Below are 21,756 nucleotides of genomic sequence, written 5' to 3' on the forward strand. Positions count from 1 at the left end.
TTGATGATGAAATATTAATTAAAAATTTAAAATGTTTGTATAGATCTGATAGTGAAGTTTTCTGTATGTTGCATTTTGAACACTAGAGCACTTAAAAGATTATCCCCTCGCTATACTATTGAATATTTGCAAAACCTTAAGAAATTTGAAGTAAATATGAACTTATCTTTATATAAATATATTAATATTTTACAGGGGGAAACTCTCTCTTGAACTAAATATTTATATACATGTTTCTTAAAAAATACATTTTAATGTTTTTTTCCAGAACAATAAAGTAGTTGAAAAAATATTAAAAAATTTTAAAGTACATATTAAATCTGACAATATTATTTTAAGGTTAAATATTCTATTTACACTGTCACCCTGATTTATTATAATCTTACTTTCCTGGCTTTAATGGAAGCTGCTCATCAATAATATTTTCATTAAAACCATTAGCTATTTTAAAAATACATTACAAGGTGTATATATATATACACACACATATATATGGGGGCACATACTTTTTCTTTTGCCCCAGGTTTCAAAATGATTAGGGATAGCACTGTTGGATTCTGTCTCTTATTTAAAATAATGGTATCTTGTTCATCATGGATTTATTTTGCATTAATTTTACTAAAACAATTTTTTGGTAGCCCCTTAAAGTTTTCATCTATGGCAAGTACCTCATTTGCCTCAGACTAGTCCTGGTTTTGTGAGAAATATAGCCAATAAACAATAAATACTGACTTCTAAGAAGTAAAATTAAAAAAAATTTTTTTTAATTAAAAAACAATAAACAAAACACTAATAGATAATATAGATATTATAAAGTGGTAGCTACTGGGAAAAAATAAGTAGGGCGGGGTAAAGAAGAATGGGAAGATATGGAATGGAGAAGTTTTCAGTTTTAAATATTCAAGGCAGGTCTCATGGAAGAGGTGAGATCGGAGTAAAGACCTAAGGGAAAAGAAGGAATTAGCCAAGTGAAGATCTAGAGGGAAAGAGTTTCAGAAAGAGATAAAATAAAGGTATTAAGGTGAGAGCATATCAGTATGATTGAAGCAGAGAGAGTAGGGGAGATAGTAGTAGAAGATAAGTTCCGAAAAATAAGGAGGTAGAGGGGAAATATACAGCGCCTTCTGAGCCATTTTCACCTATAAAATGGGAAGCTAATGCATGGTTTTAAGAGAAACATTAAGATCTGACATATATTTTTATTTAATAGGAAAAATTTTAAACATACATATAAATAGAGTAATTCTCTCTCTCCGAATAAAATATTCAAAGTAAATCAGACATCACGACACTATATCCCTAAATTATTTGGCATCCATATTCTAAAAATAAGGACCTCTGTAACATAATCACAGTTTCATTTTCACATCTAAAAAATTAAAATTCCTTAATGTCAATTAATATCCAGTCCATATTTAAATTTTCCCAATTGTCCTCGAAATATTTTCTTAACCTGGAATTCAAACAAGGATCACACAATGCATTTGGTTGTTACGTCTTTTAAAACTTTCATCTTGAAGAGCTCCCAAACCTATTTTTTGCTTTTTATTTTTAACATGGCATTGACTTTTTAAAAGATACTGAGCCAGTTGTCTTACAGAATGTTCTACATTCTGAATATACTTTATTATCTCTAAGGTGTCATTTAACTTGTTTCTCCAACCTCTCTTCTCTCTTGTAAACAGTTAACTATCCAGCCTTCAAGTGACACAGGGGCAATAATATTTTATAAGTGGTGTCCTGTATTTTATATTGCATTATATCAGGATATACATAATGCTTTACTTAATTAGTTGAGTGATAGGGATCATAGCTAGAACAGACTATAAGAGGCAAGAAAAGGGAACTTGTTATGAAGCTACTGGAATAATTAGAGTGTGAGACAATGGTGACTCATGTGCTAGCAGTAAAGGTTATTAAAAAGCAGTCAGATTTTGTATGTATTTAAAAGTTAGAGTCAATCAATTGGAAGTGGAGTTTAAGAGTCAAGTAGAAGAGTCAGAGTCAATCTACTGGAAGTGGAGTTTGAAAGAAGAGTCAAGTAGAAGACTCAAGTATGCAAGAAGAATCAAGTATGACTCCAAGGCATTTGGCCTCAGATACCGAAAGGACAGATTTGACCTTTCAGTATCTGAAATGGCAAAAGTCATGGGTAGTGCAAGTTTTAGGGAAGGGAAAAAAAATCCAGTTTCAGACATATTAAGATGAGATATCTATTGGCCATCCAAGTGGAGATGTCAGTTAGTCAGTTGAATATAGGCCTATGTGAATCTGGAATTTGGGAAAGAGGACTGAGATAAGGCTATAAATTTGGAAATCCTTGGCATAAAGTTGGTATTTAAATCTATTAGACTAGATGAGATCACCAAGGAATGAGTGTAGGCAGAGAAGAGAACAAAGAGCTGAACCCTGATGTATTCCAAAATTAAGAGGTCAGTAAGAAGATGAAGGCCCAGTAAAGATGACTGAGAATGAACAACCAGGGAGGTAAGAAGAAAACAAACATAAAAGAGCTGAACCCTGATGTATTCACAAATTAAGAGGTCAGGAGGAAGATGAAGACCCAGTAAAGATGACTGAGATTGAACAACCAGGGAGGTAAGAAGAAAACAAACATAATATGTATGCTAGAAGCCTAGTGAAGCCTATGTCAAGGAAGAGAAAGTGATTAATGGTGTCAGCTATTGTGCACATATAGATCAAGAATGTTTAGGATAAGAATTAACCAACAGATTTAGTAATGAAAGGGTGAATTTAATGAGAACAGTTTTGGTGGAATAATTGAGATGAAATCTTGATTGCACTTGGTTTAAGAGAAAATAGAAGGTATTGGGGGTCTGAGATGGTATGACATACTTGTTCAGAAGAGTGAAAGAGTGAATTAATGAGTCGCAGACAGTAAGACTGCCCACCAGAAAAGATTCCATTTGAAATTCATGGTCATGAATTTAAAGTGAGAATGGTACTTATGATGGTATACATTTTTTTTGTCTAGCCATGTTCAGCTGCTCAGGTGTAGGTACAGAACAGGTGGAGAAATGCATTAACCATGTTTGTTGTTTTGCCAAGCAGCACAAAGAAGTGACAGAGGGGCAAGGAGTCAAAAGTATGTGCAAAGGAGTGATCATGACTGCTCTATGGAACTTAAGCTAGATATGGAGGGTACCACCTTCAATCATACAATTGAGAAATAGTAAAAAAGGTGATAGAATCAATGCATTGGGGATCCCAACATGGTTGGGGTAGAGGAAGTGAGCCAGCGACACGAGAAGCGTAACCAGGCAATGGGATATATGAAGTTGGCATCATGGTGGAGTCAATAACTAATACTTTATATAATTTATGTTTTTGCTTTTATAAAACTTTTCAAAAACAATGATAAGCAGGTCTTTCTTATATTTTAGCATAAAAAGATTTTCTTACCTCTGATGAGGAAGGTCGACTTGGATTGAGCGACATATTTACTAATGTCTGAATGGGATAATTATCAATTTGAATTTTGTTTCTTTTTTTATCTTTCTTCATTTAAGTAGTATTAAATAAAAATTGTAATAGTTTTTTGGCTTAAGATAGCATTCCACTCATTTCTGGTCTCTGATTTGTTCAAGAAATAAAAAGGAAAACACAAAAACATTAAATAAACTAAAAATGAAAACTTAGAAATATATATAATCTTTATTATTCTAACTCAAAAGGACATATTACTAGTAAATAGGACTGTGTAATGAAATGAGTATAAATCTATACAATTAAGTAACGTGACAAATTACACTATAATGGACTTGTGACCAGGACATACTTTACTATTCTAAAGAATTCATCTTTTCTTGGTCAAAAATTAAGGTTAAATAGATAGCATTTTACATGAAGTAGAAATACACATTTGGAAGTAGAAAGACAGAATTTATGATACTTGGTTACGATCAACGACAAATTCTAAGCATGCCTAAAGTTTTAATTAGCCTCTGGGCTAGTTAAAATGGCTATAGAATGATGAAAACTGTTTTACCATATACATTTCTTCCTGGGTTTTGATGCCTCAATAATAAAAAACATGAACAATCATTCCAGGTGAAAATGCCAGTCTTTAAATATATCAGGCTTCATTTGTGTATTATTCCCTGTGTTTTTCCTCAGGATTTATGGCAGTTTACAAGAATATGATACAATTAAAAATATATAATGTATATAAGAAAAAATAAAAAATAAGGTAGCTGAATTATTACTCTAAAAGGAATTATCAAAGCAGGATAATCCTTAAGGATACACTAATCATATCAACACAAGAGCTGAAGCTTTTCTAGATTTCAAAGCATTGCTCTTCCTCGATTTATGTTAAAATAAGGATTTATCTCCAACAAAACTTAAAATTCCTCTGATCTGGTACTGATCGTAGCTCTACAAAACCCTAACAAGTACCACTAATTGTTTTAATGGTATCAAAATTAAAAGATTATCTCCTGAAATATAGCATCTCCTTAAATTAGTTTTACATATTACTTTCCATATTTCTTATAATAATTAAAACTTAGAATGTGATTTATCATTTTGACCATGTCAAACGCTATTTTAAGTACACATTAGTACTTTAAGAAAGTATTTATATATCTATACAAAACTCTGTATGCCACTGTATTAATATTAGCCTCTATTATGAACCTAAGTGAAAGATGACTCAGATACATATATGGTCACTTCATTATTAGATAATAATTAGTTAATAATCTATAATAATTATAGCATAAGGACATTCATTGATTCACTGGTATGCAAGTTAGTAGGCTAAAAGTTTTAATTTGTTACATATTAAAATTTGATATTTTAATTCAGAACAATTTTTTTTTTCTTTTTTTTTGAGACAGAGTCTCCCTGTGTCACCCAGGCTGGAGTGCAGTGGCGCAGTCTTGGCTCACTGCAGCCTCTGCCTCCCAGGTTCAAGTGATTCTCCTGCCTTACCCTCCCAAGTAGCTGAGATGACAGTCGTGTGCCACCACTTTCAGTTAATTTCTGTATTTTTAATAGAGACAGGTTTTCACCATGTTGGCCAGGCAGGTCTCGAACTCCTGACCTCAAGTGATCTGCCCGTCTCGGCCTCCGGAAGTGCTGGGATTACGGGCCTGAGCCACCAATGTGCCCATCCCAGAACAAATTTTTAATTAAACAAACTCAAGATAGATCAGTCAAGACCTGCTTTATTGTTGTCCTGAGGTAAACCTATACAGGACCCCACTATACAGGTTGAGTATCCGTAATTTTAAAATCTGAAATCTGGAATGCTCAAAAATCTGAAACTTTTTGAATGCTGACATGATGCTCCAAAGAAATGCTCATTGGAGCATTTTGGATTTTGGATTAGGATTGTTTAACCGATATAATGCAAATACCCCAAAATTTGAAAAACTCTGAAATCTGAAACATTTCTGACACCAAACGTTTTGGATAAGGGATACTCAACCTACAGTATCCCTTCTAAAGTAATGGCAAAGAAGCCATGTTTGGGATTTTAAGAACTCCCTTTATCATTTCTGATGCGATCATTGCTGGAGACCAAATCCTAGGCTAACCAGAAACAAACAAAATGTTCTGATGTAAACAGATGAGCCCTTGGGAATTAGACCTGGGAAAAGAGCTCAAGATTCAAGCGTTAGTAGACATTACTAACAAGAATATAGAAAAGAGAGCCGGGTGCCGTGGCTCATGCCTATAATCCCAGCACTTTGGGAGGCCGAGAGGGGCGGATTGCCTGAGGTCAGGAGTTTGAGACCAGTCTGGCCAACATGGTGAAACCCCGTCTCTACTAAAAATCCAAAAAAAAAAAAAAAAAAAATTAGCTGGGTGTGGTGGCATGCGCCTGTAATCCCATCTACTCCAGAGGCTGAGGCAGGGGAATTGCTTGAACCAGGGGAGGTTGCAGTGAGCCAAGATCGTGCTATTGCACTCTAACCTGGGCGACAGAGTGACTCCATCTCAAAAAAAAAAAAAAGAATACAGAAAAGTCATGAGGCAGTATCATAGCATCATAGCCATGAGGCAAGCCTATGTTACGGGAAAGCTATACTTATCTATAAAGAGATAAAAAAAGATAAAGCATAGAAAATATGACTAAGTTAACTGGTAGTGAGAAGTAAACTGAGGAAGTAACATAGCTGATTCATGTTTATAACTAAGCACTAGAGAGGAATCAAGAAGTCTTGGGGCTGAAGTATCTAGCCTTGGATCTACTTCCAGTTTGGCTTATTAGCGTGACAGTTTCTGTTTTGGGATTTACAAGGGATATGTGCCTCCACTGCTGCTCTACGTTGATCTTTACAATAATCTCCTCATTGCTTGTGCTAACTTGAGTAAGCCTTTGCTATTGAAACTACGAGAGGCTAATTAAAACTTTAGGCATGCTTGACTGGCGCGGTGGCTCACGCCTGTAATCCCAGTACTTTGGGAGGCCGAGGCAGGCAGATCACCTGTGGTCGGGAGTTCGAGACCAGCCTGACCAACATGGAGAAACCCCATCTCTACTAAAAATACAAAATTAGCTGAGCATGGTGGTGCATGTCTGTAATCTCAGCTACTCCAGAGACTGAGGCAGGAGAATCGCTTGAACCCGGGAGACAGAGGTTGCATGAGCCAAGATTGCACCATTGCACTCTAGCCTGGGCAACAAGAGCGAAACTCTGTAACAAAAAAACAAAACAAAACAAAACAAAAAAAACTTTAGGCATGTTCAGAATTTGTAGTTGATCCTAACCAAATCATATACTAAATCCTAACGTATAATATGTGGGATTTTCACATTTTTTACCTGTTACTAATTAGCTAATGAACAAACCGATGCCAACAATTCAAATGAAAGGAGACTGATATCTCAATAACCAAAAATAAAGTTACTATTAAGTTCCTGTCTAATCTTTCATTTACTGCATAATTTTGCTTTACAACTCTAGTGCCAGGAATGGAAAATCAATTTTATCTTGCATGCTAATTCCCATCAACTGGTACTGACTATCTAGAAGTGAATTACTAAGTAGGATCCCAAGGCTACATCTCAGTAGGAAATAGTACAGAATCGAATTACCACAGTCAACTATGAGTTTAAGAAGGAGTAACTCTTGGTGGATGTATAACCTATCTGCCATCTCTGATCTAGTCCCTCCTTTCAAAATATCTACCCATCATGTTTTCTCTGCACTTTTCCAAAATGATTTTCAGTGTCAGTAGCAGAGCTGAAAATCAAGCTTAAGAACTTCTGATACTTATTCAGTTTCTAGAAATAAGGATTCTAGTAATTTTTATTTCCTGTTTGATTTGATAATATGGCATACAAAGATTGCTCGATGTACTTTGGAAAATCCTAAATGCTGACATGGGCTATGTTTAAATATATCAATAAAGTAGAATCTCACACAAGGTAATCAGATTGATTGGGAGCCAGAAAAGCAGATTTCTGGTCCCTTATAACCTATAAAACCATTCACTGGTCCAAGTGTCAGTTTCTTAGTGGTAAGTGACTTGAACTCTTCAAAATCCTTTGCAGCTCTAAAATGTTTTGATTACTTGATTGCTCAGGGAATGCAACAAGTGAAAGGGAAACTTACATTCTGGAATAAAAAAATCAAAATACAGTTAACTTTATGACAGATGATGGGAGTATTTTTTCACATAGTTCCTGATTCTTAAATCACCAAGGCATGAAGTCTATCTGATCAGGATAGATTCAGGTTATGTATATGTCCTGGGAGTTCTGCTTTATTTGGTTCCTGGTTAAGCTGTAAATAAAATTCTAATCAATTTAAAGGGTAACCTGTCTTAGGTAAATAGATTAAAATGCCTGAAATGAGGCCGGGTGCGGTCGCTCACGCCTCACGCCTATAATCCCAGCACTTTGGGAGGCTGAGGCGGGTGGATCACCTGAGGTCAGGAGTTTGAGACCAGCCTGACCCACATGGTGAACTCCGTCTCTGGTAAAAACACAAAATTAGTCGGGCATAGTGGTGCATGCCTGTAATCCCAGCTACTCGGGAGGCTGAGGTAGGAAACTTGCTTGAACCCAGGAGGCAGAGGTTGTGGTGAGCTGAGATCACGCCATTGCACTCTAGCCTGGGCAACAACAGTAAAACTCCATCTCAAAAAAAAGAAAAAAGAAAAAAAGCCTGAAATGCCTGAGGGCACTCCAGAATCCACAAGCATTTATAGTAGTTAGACTTGTGGAACCAATTGAGGAATGAGGTTTGTTTTCTAGACAGGTCCTAATGTAGACAAAATGGCAGACTTGTCTTGATTTGAAACCTTCTCAGGATATATAAGGACATTTTAGAGTGGGGGAGGGTCTCCCAGAGAGTAACAGAATGATATAGGGTTAGAATCTATGTTGGAAAAGGAATTATAGAGTTAGGTTTCTTTTACTTTGTAATTTTTGTGGGCATGTAGTAGGTGTATATATTTATGGGTACATGAAATATTTTGATACAGGCATACAACGTGTGAAAATCACATCAGGGTAAATAGGGTATCCATGACCTCAAGCATTTATCCTTTCTTTGTGTTACAAAAAATCAAATTATAGTCTTATTTTAAAATGTTTAATTATTGTTGACTATAATCACCCTTTTGTGCTATCAAATACTAGATTTTATTCACTTTATCTAACTTAATATTTCTGTACCCATTAACCATCCCCAGTTCCCACCCTACTACTCTTCCCAGCCTCTGGTAACCATCATTCTACTATCTCCATGAGTTCAATTGTTTTATTTTTTACTGCCAAATAAGTGAGAACATGTGAAGTTTGTGTTTCTGCACCCAGTTTTTTCACTTAACATAATGACCTCCAGTTCTATCCATGTGGTTGCAAATGAGATAATCTCATTCTTTTTTATGGCAGAATGGTACTCCATTGTTTATTTGTACCACATTTTGTTTACTCATTCATCTGTTGATAGACGCTTAGGCTGCTTTTAAATCTTGGCTATTGTGAATAGTGCTGCAGTAAACAAGGGAGTGCAGATACCTCGATATACTGGTTTCTTTTCTTTTGGGTCTATAGCTAGCGGTGGGATTCCTGGGACATACTGAAGCTCTATTTTTAGTTTTTTTGAGAAACCTCCAAGTTGGTCTCCATAGTGGTGGTACTAATTTACATTCTCACCAACAGTGTACAAGGGTTCCCTTTTCTCCACATCCTCACCAGCATTTGTTATTGTCTATCTTTTGCATAAAAGCCACTTTGAGGAGAGATGATATCTCATCGTAGTTTTGATTTGCATTTCTCCTGATGATCAGTGATGTTGGAACACCTTTTCATATACCTGTTTGCCATTTGTAAGTCTTCTTTTGAAAAGTGTTTATTCAGCATTTTTGCCCATTTTTAAAGTGGATTATTAGATTTTTTTTCCTATATAGTTGAGCTCCTTATATATTCTGCTTATAAATCCTTTATCAGATGAATAGTTTGCAAATATTTCTTCCCATTCTGTGACTTATCTCTTCACTTTGCTGATCGTTTCCTTTGTAGTGCAGAAGGTTTTCATTTTCATTTTTTATTTTTTTGAGACAGGGCTTCTCTGTTGCCCATGCTGGAATGCAGTGGCATGATCACAGCTCACTGCAGCCTTGACCTCTGTGGGTCACCAAGTAGCTGGGATCACAGGTACATGCCACCATACCCAGCTACTTTTTGTATTTTTGTAAAGATGGGGTTTTGGCTTTGCCATGTTGCCCAGGCTGTTATCAAACTTCTGGGTTCAAGCAATCCACCTGTTTCAGCCTCTCAAAGTGCTGGGATTACAAGTGTAAGCCACCATGTCTGGTCCTGTGCAGGTTTTTAACTTGATGTAATCCCATTTGTTCATTTTTGCTTTGGTTGCCTGTGCTTGTAGGGCATTATTCAAAAAATCTTTACCCAATCCAATATACTGGAAAGTTTCTCCAATGTTTTCTTTTCCCTTTTTGAGAGCTGGAGTCTCACTCTGTCGCCCAGGCTGGAGTGCAATGGCATGATCTCAGCTTACTGCAATCTCTGCCTCCCGGATTCAAGTGATTCTCTTGCCTCAGCTTCCCAAGTAGCTGCGACTACAGGTGTGCGCCACTATGCCCAGCTAATTTTTGTATTTTTAGTAGAGACAAGGTTTCACTACATGTTGGTCAGGCTGGCCTGAAACTCTTGACCTCAGGTGATCCACCCGCCTCGGCCTCCCAAAGTGCTGGGATTACAGGTGTGAGCCACCATGCCCCACCCCCAATGTTTTCTTATAGTAGTTTCATAGTTTGAAGTCTTAGATTTAAGTCTTTAACCCATTTTGATTTGATTTTGGTATATGAGGAGAGAGATCCAGTTTCATTCTTCTAATATGGATATTCAGTTTTCCCAGCACCATTTATTGAAGAGACTGTCCTTTCTCCAATGTATGTTCTTGGCACCTTTGTAAAAAACGAGTTCACTGCAGGTGAATGAATTTGTTTCTGGGTTCTCTAGTCTGTTCTACTGGTCTGTGTGTCTGTTTTTATGCCAGTTACCATGCTGTTTTGGTTACTATAGCTCTGTTGCATAATTTGAGGTCAGGTAACATGATTCCTCCATTTTTATTTTTTGCTCAGGGTAACTTTGGTGACTCTGGGTCTTTCATGGTTCTGTGTAAGTTTTAGGATTTTTAAAAATACTTCTGCGAAGAATGTCATGGGTATTTTAATAGAGATTGCATTGAATCTGCAGATTGCTTTGGGTATTAGAGACATTTTAACTATACTGAATCTTCCAATACATGAACATGGAGTATTTATGGTTTTCATTGTAGAGATCTTTAACTTCCTTGGTTAATTCCTAAGTATTTTATTTGCAGCTACTGTATATATTTTCTTCTCCAAACTTCAATTTCCTTAGCCATTATAAAAACAGTATAAGCTCATTCTTTGAGAAAGAAGTCAGAATTGTGAAATCCCCCTTTGAAGAGATTCAGTTTTTAGTTAAACTACAAAGTAAGGCATGTGAATCTTATTTATTCAAATTCTGAATTTAGACCTAGTGAACTAAAGAACTTAGGGTATTAATTGAATAAGGTGAAGATCTCAGGTAAATTTAAATTGACAGTGCTCTGCTGACAAAACATAAAGTGACGGATTACTTGGTTGTCTTTTCTTGCCATTTATTGCTACAAGAATCCTCTTGGTGACAAATTGTTTTTACAACAGGCCAGTCTTCAACCAACTGAAGGGTGAGCATCTATGTCTGTACAGTTGGAAACATGTTTGAAATGTTTTAGATCATTGTGGAAGGTCAAAGGACATCTCCTAAACAAAAATTTAAGAGATACAGATAGTTCATAAACTATATTTACTGGTAATCACTTCAGACGCAACGGAACTTAAAGTTATCTCAATGGTTTCTTTTTTTTTTTTTGAGATGGAGTCTCGCTCTGTCCCCAGGCTGGAGTGCAGTGGCGCCATCTCGGCTCACTGCAACCTCTGCCTCCCAGGTTCAAGTGATTCTCCTGCATCAAGCCTCCTGGGTAGCTGGGACTACAGGCGTGTGTCACCACGCCCGGCTAATTTTAGTATTTTTTAGTAGAGACGAGGTTTCACCACGTTGGCCAGGATGGTCTCAATCTCCACCTCGTGATCCGCCTGCCTCAGCCTGCTAAAGTGCTGGGATTACAGGCGTGAGCCACGGCACACGGCCTCAATGGTTTTTTTTTCTTTTGTATCATAAATAGAATCTTTAAACACACGCTACAAACAATAACATCTAGTGTTTGAGACAGCAGTCCAGTCTGCGGTTTCCCAATGCAGCAGTTAATAAAAAAGCAATAAATTTTTTTTTTTTCTGAAACTGTTTCGGCCTAAAACACTGTTTATTCCTCAACAGTCTCCCTCACAGAAGTAATTATTGGACCATATATTCCCTAAAATCTCTTCCAGCATTAACATTCCGCGGTTCTAAGAGCTCAGTGATATATTTTACAACTACTGTAAAATAGATCATTCTTTAATAAAGATACTTGTGTTTAATCTTACAAACCTGTAAAGTGTGAATGACGTTTTAGCATTACACAGTCAACAAAGCACCAAAGGTAAAATAATTATAATCCCTTTTGGGAAAAGACAATATTTATTAAGATAGCTTTCATATTCTTTTTATATATAATGTCATTTCATTCTGAAAAACAACTCTACGAAGCTTTATAATTTATTTTGAAATAAGGAAATAAAGCCTCAGTAATTTAAGTAGCTTGCCCAAGAATACCATAAGTAGCAGAGCCAGAATTCAAACCCTGGTTTTAACCCCAATCATTAATTACATCCGTACGAATTAAGTAAGATGCTAAACTTACGATGTACATTTTTGCGAACTGATATAAACTGTTGAGCAAGTAATTTAGATTTTGTTGACCAGAGCAATTACACATGCTTCTCTAATAAAAAATTTGAAATCCATTAATGATGAAATTATTCACATTAATGGAAAACATCAGCGCATTCGGAGACTGACTACCCCAAAAGAAATAGGAAACATCTGCCCTTAGTGCTGTGACATCACACACACATTTCCATGGATGAAAGAAAGACGTACTGACTGGCTGGCTGAGCCTATTTTGTTTGGTTAGATTCTACCCTCTCTCCTAAAAACTCCTTTGGGACTCAGTTTCAAGCAAGAGGTAATAAATTACAACGGAAATACTAAAAAACAAACTTTCCGGAAACACCAAAACAAGTTTTATTTTAAAAAGTACAATAAGTGTTAATTCTCCAGAGGAAATGGGTAACACAGTAGACAGGTGTAATCTTCAGCCAGCACCTTGGCTTCTTCACAATCTCCTTCAGAAAAACCGATTCAAGAGCTAAGAAGCCAGTCAAGTCAAACCTCGAGAAGGTCCTTTCTCCAGCGAATCAGCGCCCCTGTTCCCCGCCCGCCCGGCTCCGCTGGGTAGGCGACAGCGACCTCCGCGCCTTCCCTCCGCCTCGTGTCAGCCGGACTGGGGGTTGGGGGTGGAACTGAGAATGCCTGTTGGCCAAACCAGGATCACAGAGAGACACGCCTGTACGGGGCGGGGGTGTGCGGGTGACTCACACCGGGTGCACAGTAGCTCCTACGCTTCGGCGGGCATCTCCCCTCACTTCCCTCAACCCCTCCCATAAACTCTGGGAGGAAAACTGAGACCTCCTGGTCACCCGCCGCCGGACCTTTTAGAAACTCCACAGCTCTGACTTCCCTCACTGGCCCTCTTCAGACCCCCTCTTAGGTCTTAGCGGCTAACGATGAGCTGTCTCCTTACCTCTCCCTAATCGATCCCTCTGCAGAGGAAAGGGGAACTTAAGAGTCCAGTCGCGCTCGCCTCCCCAGCAGCCGCGCCCACCGACTGCTCCGCCCCTTCTCCTCCCCCTCCTCCAGGCTCGCGCTCCTGGCCTGGTGTGGAGCCGGAACAGAGGGTGGGAAAGGCGCGCATGCGCATCGAGGGTGGTGCCGCTGAGCACAGAACCGGAAACTTAGAGACAAAGTTCGGAGCCCCGCCCCCGCCGCGCGCTGCTTAGTTGTCTGGCCCCTCCGACCCACGGCCCACGACCCACCGACCAACGAATCGGCGCGGCCGTCGTGTGCACCATGTCTGGCTCCTCCAGTGTTGCCGCTATGAAGAAAGTGGTTCAACAGCTCCGGCTGGAGGCCGGGCTCAACCGCGTCAAAGTGAGCGAGGGCGGGCGGCCGAGGCGGGAGGAAGGCGGTGGCGGCGGCGGCAGCAGCGGCGGGTGGGATCCGGCGGCCCAGCTGGCGGGGTCGGGCGGGACACGCGCCGGCTCTCGCTTCCCCTGGAGAAGACGCGCGCTCGGCGGCGGCGAACGGGGAGCGGCCAGCTTTAGAGAAGGCGCCGCGTGGGTCTAGGCTGTGTTTTGGGGGGACGATTAGTTCGCCCTTCCGCCCCAGGACTTTCCGAGGAGGGCTGGCCACTGGGCTGAACCGTGGCCCACATTCCGGTCCTCCTCCCTCTCTACCTCGCTTGGCCGCCTTCTCGGCTGGTCTCGCCAACAGCTGCGCCTCCGCGCGCCGTCCGCACCCTTCCTTTCCCACTTCGCCAGCCTCCTGTTTCTCATCGGACAGGGTATTTTCCGACTTTTGATTCAGAGCAGACTTTTCTCCCCCCATTTTATCTTTCCCAAACCTACTTCCTTTAGTATTAAATTCTTACCTTCAACTTCTCTTGTCCATTGAACACATACTTTTAAGCGAATTATTGCATAACTTAAACTATGGATTAAAGAAGCATTTTTCGAAACGATCCTGGAGTGTGAAGTTCCGGTTAGTGCCCCGTACAACCTCGAACAAAGCGTGCATTTCATACCTATGGCACAGTTTGCTCGTATTTGACCTTGGGGGTATCGACTGGTCCGCATGCCCGAGAAAATGATTATTGTGGGTAATTATTGGTCTTATTTTGGCGTCTGGTTAGTATTGGCCTTGTCTTGGGGTACTTTGGGAGAAAAAGCGTTTTGTCTGTGTTGATAGAACTTGACATTCAAGTGCTATTCCAAGTATTTCCTGATTTTTACAGTCCTGAATGGATTGGCTTCTTTCTGGTACAGTAAGTCAGGCTACATGTGAAACACTTCTGCAGTTAAAAAAAGAAGAATGTAAATCATGTGCCCTGTTAAAAGCAGCCAGTTCCTAAGATGATTTGATTTTATACTCACCAGGCTCGTCTTTATTACTTCCTGAAATGTTTTGTGGAGTGAGAGAGGTAGGGTCTCTAAGCTTTCTTAACTGGAAATGTCAGAGACCTAGCTTACTCAGTTGTGGTCACCTCAAAAGGGAAGGGAAATTCTCATTCGTCTTGTTGTAGGATCCCCCTGAGAGAGGGTCTCCCATTTAGCTTTGTTAACTAGAAATGTGAGGGACCTGGCTTACTCAGTTGTGGTCAACTCAGAAGGGAAGAGAAATTCTCATTCGTCTTGGTGTGGGATCCCCCTCACTTAGAGTCCTTGAAGTGCTGTAGACCTCACTGAAGTTTGGAATCTATTTCTCTACTCTCCCAATTCTTACCTCAGCACAGTGGTTTCTAGTGAGTCTTGGCTGGATTTGGCTCTGAAATTCGAAATCATTTATTAACCATTATATATCATTCAGGTATGCCTTTATCACAGATAGGATGGACCAAGAAAGAAAAAATGGGGCGGGATAGTGAAAGCAATAAATTGTACATACTTAGTCTCCAAAGAAAATGACATGAGGTTTTCAGACTAAAATACTCCAAGAACTTTACTTTGGAAACCCTAGCTGCTGCTCCCCTAATCCCCCAAAACCGATCCTACCTAAATCTTCAGTAGCCCTCTGGTTCTGGTCGGGATCATTAAAGGCACCAGAAATGATTTGGTTTTGGAGTTACTGCCTGATGTTAAGGCTGTAGCAAGAAGGGGAGCATCCCCTTTGGGACTTTTTAATGAGCTTTTCTTTAGACATGTTGCTAAATGTGGTTTAACATTGTGTATCTGTTTTATCAATGACTGGGCTAGGTGATTTTTTGTGAGATTTTTAAACTAGTACAATCTTTTAACCTTTGAGTACAGTTGATAGAACTTATCATAAGTGCTTGACAAACTGTCATAGGTAGGTCAGGACATTTTTGAGAGTGAAAAGGGGCACTAATAATTAGGCTAGGATTACAGGGTTTCAACCTCCTGGATGGTGATTGTTACAGTGCCTTGGGGGCTAGCAGCTTGTTCCAGTTTGAGAGTCTTTGTCTCAGCTTTCCTCACTGTTTGGAATGCTGTTTCTCACTGATGGTTATTTGGTTGGATCTCTTGTCATTGAGATCTCAGCTTCAATGTCACCTCAGACACCTTCCCTTAGCTGGGCACCCAGTCACTATCTAACCGATTACTCATTTTACTACAGAGCACCTTGTCTGTCATTTTCTCTTAACTGTCAGCTCCTTAACAACAGGGCGCTCTCTGGCTGTTATGTATTCTCAGTGCCTGTAAGTATATGCAGCACATAGTGGTGCTTGGAACTTGTGAAAGGGAGTTACATTGGACCCCACCTACACTTTAAATAGAAAATTAACAGGTACTCTTTATGCTTCCTGCTGGTTAATATGAATGAAAACACTAAACATTGTTACAATATTTGGTGAAAAAGGACACCACTGTTCCCCTACTTTAGCTACACTTCTTCTGGAAGGGAGGGGATGAGGGGGTTTAGTCATTTGTGAAAATACTTCTTTTACATAGGAGCTACTAAACCTATGGAACTCATTACCCTGGACTGTTGTATAAGCCAGACACACAAATAGATTCGATAAGCGTTTAGATTCATCTTAGGATGATGAATTATTTTATCAGGTTGGAGGTACAGCTGTAATCTGCAGGGGTTCTTGGTATAGAGAGCATATGTGATGCTATTAATTCCCTAAGGTCACATATCCAGCTGGATGGACTGGACACCTGCTCCCAGCCTCCTTGCGGTAAAGACTGAGAATAAAATAAATGAGTATTTCTCCCACTTCTTAAATCTCAGTTCAAGACTTCAGATATTAGATGCATTTCGGGCATGTTTTATTCATGTTCCACGTCTGAACGGTTCAGTTCATTGTTTTGGTATTTGTGTACCATCAACTATTTTAATGTTACTAAACTAGACAGTGACAGATTTCTGCCCAGTGTCATGTGACTGAAAGGCTGATAGCAAACATCATTTTAACAGTTCTTCTGAGCAGCCTGCCTTTAAGAAACTATTGACTTAAATATGATTTAAGTGTTAATATACATATACAGAGCCACCCAAACAGGACTTAAGGAACTTCTATGGCTTTATGGTTATTTTGTTTATATCCTACATCACCTTAGCAGAATATATAGAAATAGTAGATGTCTAAGTGAAAGAATGCATGCCTCTTTTAATTTGTTTTAGTTTAAATGCAACAGTATAAGGGTCTGATAAATTTGAGGATCAGTATACTGAATGCATTCTTATAGTGTTTGCGTTTCTAAATTATGTGCTATCCCACATTATGTTCATTCACAGTAGCATTTTTCCAGTAATACTGCTTTCAAGACAAAATAATAGTTTGCTAGAATGTTACTTTTTGTTTAACCTTTAATTTTTTTTTAAGAAACAAGATGTTAAGTTCCCTCAGGTTTGCACTTGAACAGGCTATTATTAATAAGATGTGTTGTGCTTTGCAAAAATAAACATAATTCTACTGTTTGTACTCAGTCATCTGATGCTTCTAGTAACCAAACAAAAGAAAACATACTTTAAATCAGTCTTATTTACAAGCACTGGTTTTAAGTATTAAGAGCTCACTAGGCTGGGTGCGGTGGCTCACGCCTGTAATCTCGCACTTTGGGAGGCCAATGTGGGCAGATCACAAGGTCAAGAGATCGAGACCATCCTGGCCAACATGGTGAAACCCCGTCTCTACTACAAATACAAAAATTAGCTGGATGTGGTGATGCGCTTGTAATCCCAGCTACTCAGGAGGCTGAGGCAGGAGAATCGCTTGAATCCAGGAGGGGGAGGTTGCAGTGAGCTGAGATCACACCACTGCACTCCAGCCTGGCCACAGAATGAGACTCCATCTCAAAAAAAAAAAAAAAAAAAAAAAAAGCTCACTATATGACTTAAGTCTTCAATTATTATATAGTATCTTCTTTTGAAGCAAGAGAAATACTGTTTTATTGGAAGTACAGTATTTCCAAAGATTGAGAAAACCTTCATTAAAACGTTCTCACCATCTGGCGCTTCCCTCCCCTCTTTGTTTTGTATAGGTTTCCCAGGCAGCTGCAGATTTGAAACAATTCTGTCTGCAGAATGCTCAACATGACCCTCTGCTGACTGGAGTATCTTCAAGTACAAATCCCTTCAGGCCCCAGAAAGTCTGTTCCTTTTTGTAGTAAAATGAATCTTTCAAAGGTAAGTTTCCTTAAATTAAAACCAAAACCCCACATTGTAGGAATAACTAGTCTTCTCTTTCTTTGCAGCACTTAAAAGATCATCCCATGCCCTTTCCTTTGGCCCTCCATTTCCAGTATTTTTCTGTTTTGCAAGGAAAGTAAGGATTCATGAAACTTGCTGACTTAGTAGTCATGAAGGTTAATCGTTTCTATTTTACTATAAGAAGGTTAAATAGAGGATTTAATAACCATAAAGAGGGTATAGGAGAGTTACTACAAAATCCCACTGCTGTAACAAGCCATCTGTCACTTTTTAGAGCATTGGCCTAATGGCATATGCATCTTGGGAGTCCCCAAGTACTAGTTTTCTTTTTGTGTACCTAGCAAATATTTAGACAGTTTTTAAAAAAACTGCATTGTTTATGGGGATAACTTAAAGTACTACCAACTGATTTGGATTAACTCTGATGTTATTGCTCTAACTAAACCCAGCTGTAAAGCAGTATAGCAAAGATTGGGAATTGGAAATGCAAGAGAAAATCAGATGTAATTGAGTAAGCCAGTGTGGTAAAGGCGTTTGGACTGAGGTAGAACAGGCTTTATGTTTTGTTCTCATTTGTTGGATTAAAGATGAAACGTGAAGGAAATGCAGTATACGAGTTCTTGGTGGCAGACAGACAGTGGACTGAATTTCAGAGAATTAAAACTAAAGACCCTGCTGGCTTTATTAAAGCATGCTTCAGTACATTAATTTGTGCCTTCCAGATCAAATGCCATGTGTACAAATGTATGTTAGTCTAAGAGATGTGACAAAAAAGGTTTTGGATCATCTAAAATGTAACTGAAGGGTGCTGCATTTTATAAATTATTAGTACTTTAGTTAGGGAATGTACTCAATATTGACCTATGAGAGGCAAACTAATAGTACTTTGTAAAAAAAGGTTTTGTATATGGCACACACCCCTTACTAACATTCTGACTCTCCAAAGTCCAGGAAGCTGCTTCCTAAAATACCTTGTTACATAGTTGTGCCCTCCTTAATTAAGCTTTGTAGACCTGGTAGTGTCCAGGAAGTCTGTATAAGTACATGTTTCCAGTAAATACAGTGATTGGTTAAGATGTTTTAAGTTTTTTGAAATACCAGGGGGAAAAAAAGCCCTTTGAAAAACAGGTGTCATGTGCACAAAAATGCACATGAAGAAGTAATTCACTTTCATATTTAACTGTTTATTATAATATTCTTTGTTTCTTGTACTATTCATTTAATTCTTCATGGTAGTTTTTGGAAGTTTCATATTTTTATGGTTTATTAATGATTTTTTTTAACCTCAGTTCTTGTATTCACTTTACAGAGTGGTTTATTTTCATTTGAATAAAATACTGGGCAGCTGTTAATAGTTTTATTAATTTGTTCATAGGAATCTACAGATAAGTGTTTAAATGAATGGCTCCAGTTTAAAAATATGGCTGGGGTAAGAACCCAGAAGGTAAAATAATGTCTATTAATCCCACCAGTATAAGAAAACAGCTTGGTGGATATTAAGATTTGAAGCAATTTGGGCTAGGAGAAGAATAATTGGGCATCAAAGCATTGCTTCTCAAGCTTGAATATATGCAAATCAATTTGTTAAAATGCAAATTCGAATTCAGAAGGTCTGAACTGAGTCCCTACAACTTGCATTTCTTACAACTGCCCACTTACACTGATGCTGATAGTACTAGACCTACACTGAGTGGCATGAATATAAAGAATCTACATTGGAGTTATGTGTATAAATATAGTTTTATCACTGGAGTGCAATGGGGCAGTCTCAGCTCACTGCAACCTCTGCCTCCTGGGTTCAAGTGCTCCTGCCTCAGCTTCCTGAGTAACTGGGATTACAGGTGCACACCACCACACCCAGCTGATTTTTGTATTTTTAGTAGAGACAGGTTTCTCCATGTTGGTCAGGCTGGTCTCAAACTCCTGACCTCAGGTGATCCGCCTGCCTCAGCCTCCCAAAATGCTGGGATTACAGGCGTGAGCCACCGTGCCCAGCCCTGTATTTCCTTTTAAGAGGAATTTTTTTTTTTTTTTGAGATTCCAGCTTTTAAAATTTTTCCTTCTTTACACACAACAAAATAGAAGAAATAATACAGGATTAAAAACTTAATCAGTAGAACATGTATGCACAAAAAATGCAGATAAGACGACAGGCTTATTGACAGTGAGGAAACACATGTAAAATTAAGGTAGTTTTTGGATGAAACATTTTATGGGTGCCATGAAAATGTTTTAATTAAAAAAATTTAAGGATCAGTATTTGCTGTTTTACATTCTGCCTTTTTTAAATGGTGAATTTCTTATTTCATTAAATATTCTTTGTAAACAAGATCTTTAATGGTTGTACTGTGATTGAATTATACTTCATTGAATATTTAAGTTTCCAAAATTTGAGGTTACAGTGAGGTGAAGATTTTGGTGAACAACTATATATATACTTAGTACCTCTACTAAATTTCTGGAAGTAAAATTAGTCAAGGCGTGAACATTTAACATTTTTACAATGTTGTACTTGATATCCCCTGCCAATATAATACTTTGGCCTTCCACTAGAAACATGAGAATGCTTTTTCCTTGAGCCCTAAGTCTTGTTTGTTACTATTTTAGGTGGGATTAAACATTTTTCATAGCATTCTGTTTATGCCTCTTCAACATTTTTGTTACAAAATATCTCAGATTAACACTTTTGTACCTTTCCATATCAATAATCCTAAAGTTAGAATGCTCGTTTTAATTTTTTAGTGCACTTTTTAAAATTTAATATTCTTTCATTTTTAAAATTTTTTAGTTTATACTCTTTTAACTGAAATATTTTATGGTTAGAAAACATAAGGCATAACTTATAGCTTTGTATTCCATCATACGTAGAAACCTTCGTTTATCCATGCTCTTATGGAGTTATACTTAGGTGTTTCAGTGCTTTGTGGTTAAAATACTAATATAGTCAATATCCTTGTACATGTTTCTCTATGTCTGGGTTTATCTAGGTAACTAGAAGTGTGGTTGCATCTTCTACTTCACTAGACTCTGCCAAACTGCCCTGCTAAATACTTTTGCTCATTTTTCTAAGGATGTTTGGATTTTTCTTGATTTAAGAGAGCTTTATTAACCTTTTTTAATTATATACAGAATGTATTTTGGCAGTAATCTTAGCAAGTTAATCTGTAAGTCTGTTTATAAAACAGGAATGACTTATACATCAGAGTGGTTGTGAAAATTAAGGGAAAGATTTTACTGGTTACTGCACCATAGGCATTTCTCATCCTGTTTCTCTTAAGTTATTCATGAAAAAAATTAAAAACTATATTCTTTGATACTTCACCCTAACTCACCTTTTTTTTCTATCTTAGGTTTCCCAAACCACTCCTTATGATCCAGTGAATATTCAAGAGAGCTACATTTGAAGCCTGTACAAAAGCTTATCCCTGTAACACATGTGCCATAATATACAAACTTCTACTTTTGTCAGTCCTTAACATCTACCTCTCTGAATTTTCATGAATTTCTGTTTCACAAGGGTAATTGTTTTATATACACTGGCGGCAGCATACAATAAAACTTAGTATGAAAGTTTTATTTTGCATTATTATTGGTATTAAATACATAGTATATTAATCTGTTCTGAACACCTGAAGGGGTTAAGTTTGTACAGTTTGTTCCACTTGCTCTTCTTACATGACTTTATGCCATACATCTGGCAAGACTGCTAGGGAATTAAAGGTAAACCGCACACCTTTATTCTTGTAAGGTCAGGAGGAGGCTGTTAAGTTCTACAGGTTTCCATGCATGAGTTACTTATAGGGTTAACTTTGTTTCAGTGCCTGAATGGAGTACTATAGCACCAT

The 21,756-nt window shown here is 38.1% G+C and overlaps 2 protein-coding genes across 2 annotated transcripts in view; one reads left to right on the forward strand and one right to left on the reverse strand.

Moving 5' to 3' along the window:
• Nucleotides 1-13,361, reverse strand: part of SPATA1 (spermatogenesis associated 1) — a 60,181-nt gene extending 46,820 nt beyond the window's left edge. Inside the window, exons 1-2 of the mRNA XM_007978128.3 lie at nucleotides 13,260-13,361; nucleotides 3,424-3,594 (exon numbers count right to left, since the gene is read on the reverse strand). Of these exons, the coding sequence (XP_007976319.3) occupies nucleotides 3,424-3,525 (102 nt within the window). The 5' untranslated portion in view covers nucleotides 3,526-3,594; nucleotides 13,260-13,361. The remainder of the gene's footprint in view (nucleotides 1-3,423; nucleotides 3,595-13,259) is intronic.
• Nucleotides 13,362-13,474: 113 nt separating this feature from the next.
• GNG5 (G protein subunit gamma 5) lies at nucleotides 13,475-21,485 on the forward strand. The gene is made up of 3 exons (XM_038002292.2): nucleotides 13,475-13,666; nucleotides 17,743-17,887; nucleotides 21,262-21,485. Exons 1-2 carry the CDS (start codon nucleotides 13,586-13,588, stop codon nucleotides 17,866-17,868), a joined length of 207 nt encoding a protein of 68 aa, XP_037858220.1. The 5' UTR covers nucleotides 13,475-13,585; the 3' UTR covers nucleotides 17,869-17,887; nucleotides 21,262-21,485.
• Nucleotides 21,486-21,756: the final 271 nt, after the last annotated feature.

This window comes from Chlorocebus sabaeus, chromosome 20 (assembly GCF_047675955.1).
Source record: "Chlorocebus sabaeus isolate Y175 chromosome 20, mChlSab1.0.hap1, whole genome shotgun sequence".
Taxonomy (NCBI): Eukaryota; Metazoa; Chordata; class Mammalia; order Primates; family Cercopithecidae; genus Chlorocebus; species Chlorocebus sabaeus.

Excerpts from the sequence above, each read along its gene's own strand:
- GNG5 (XM_038002292.2), top strand. The coding sequence starts at position 13,586 with ATGTCTGGCTCCTCCAGTGTTGCCGCTATGAAGAAAGTGGTTCAACAG. Across the intron at positions 13,667-17,742 it reads CCGGGCTCAACCGCGTCAAA|GTTTCCCAGGCAGCTGCAGA; the intron begins GTGAGCGAGGGC and ends TGTTTTGTATAG.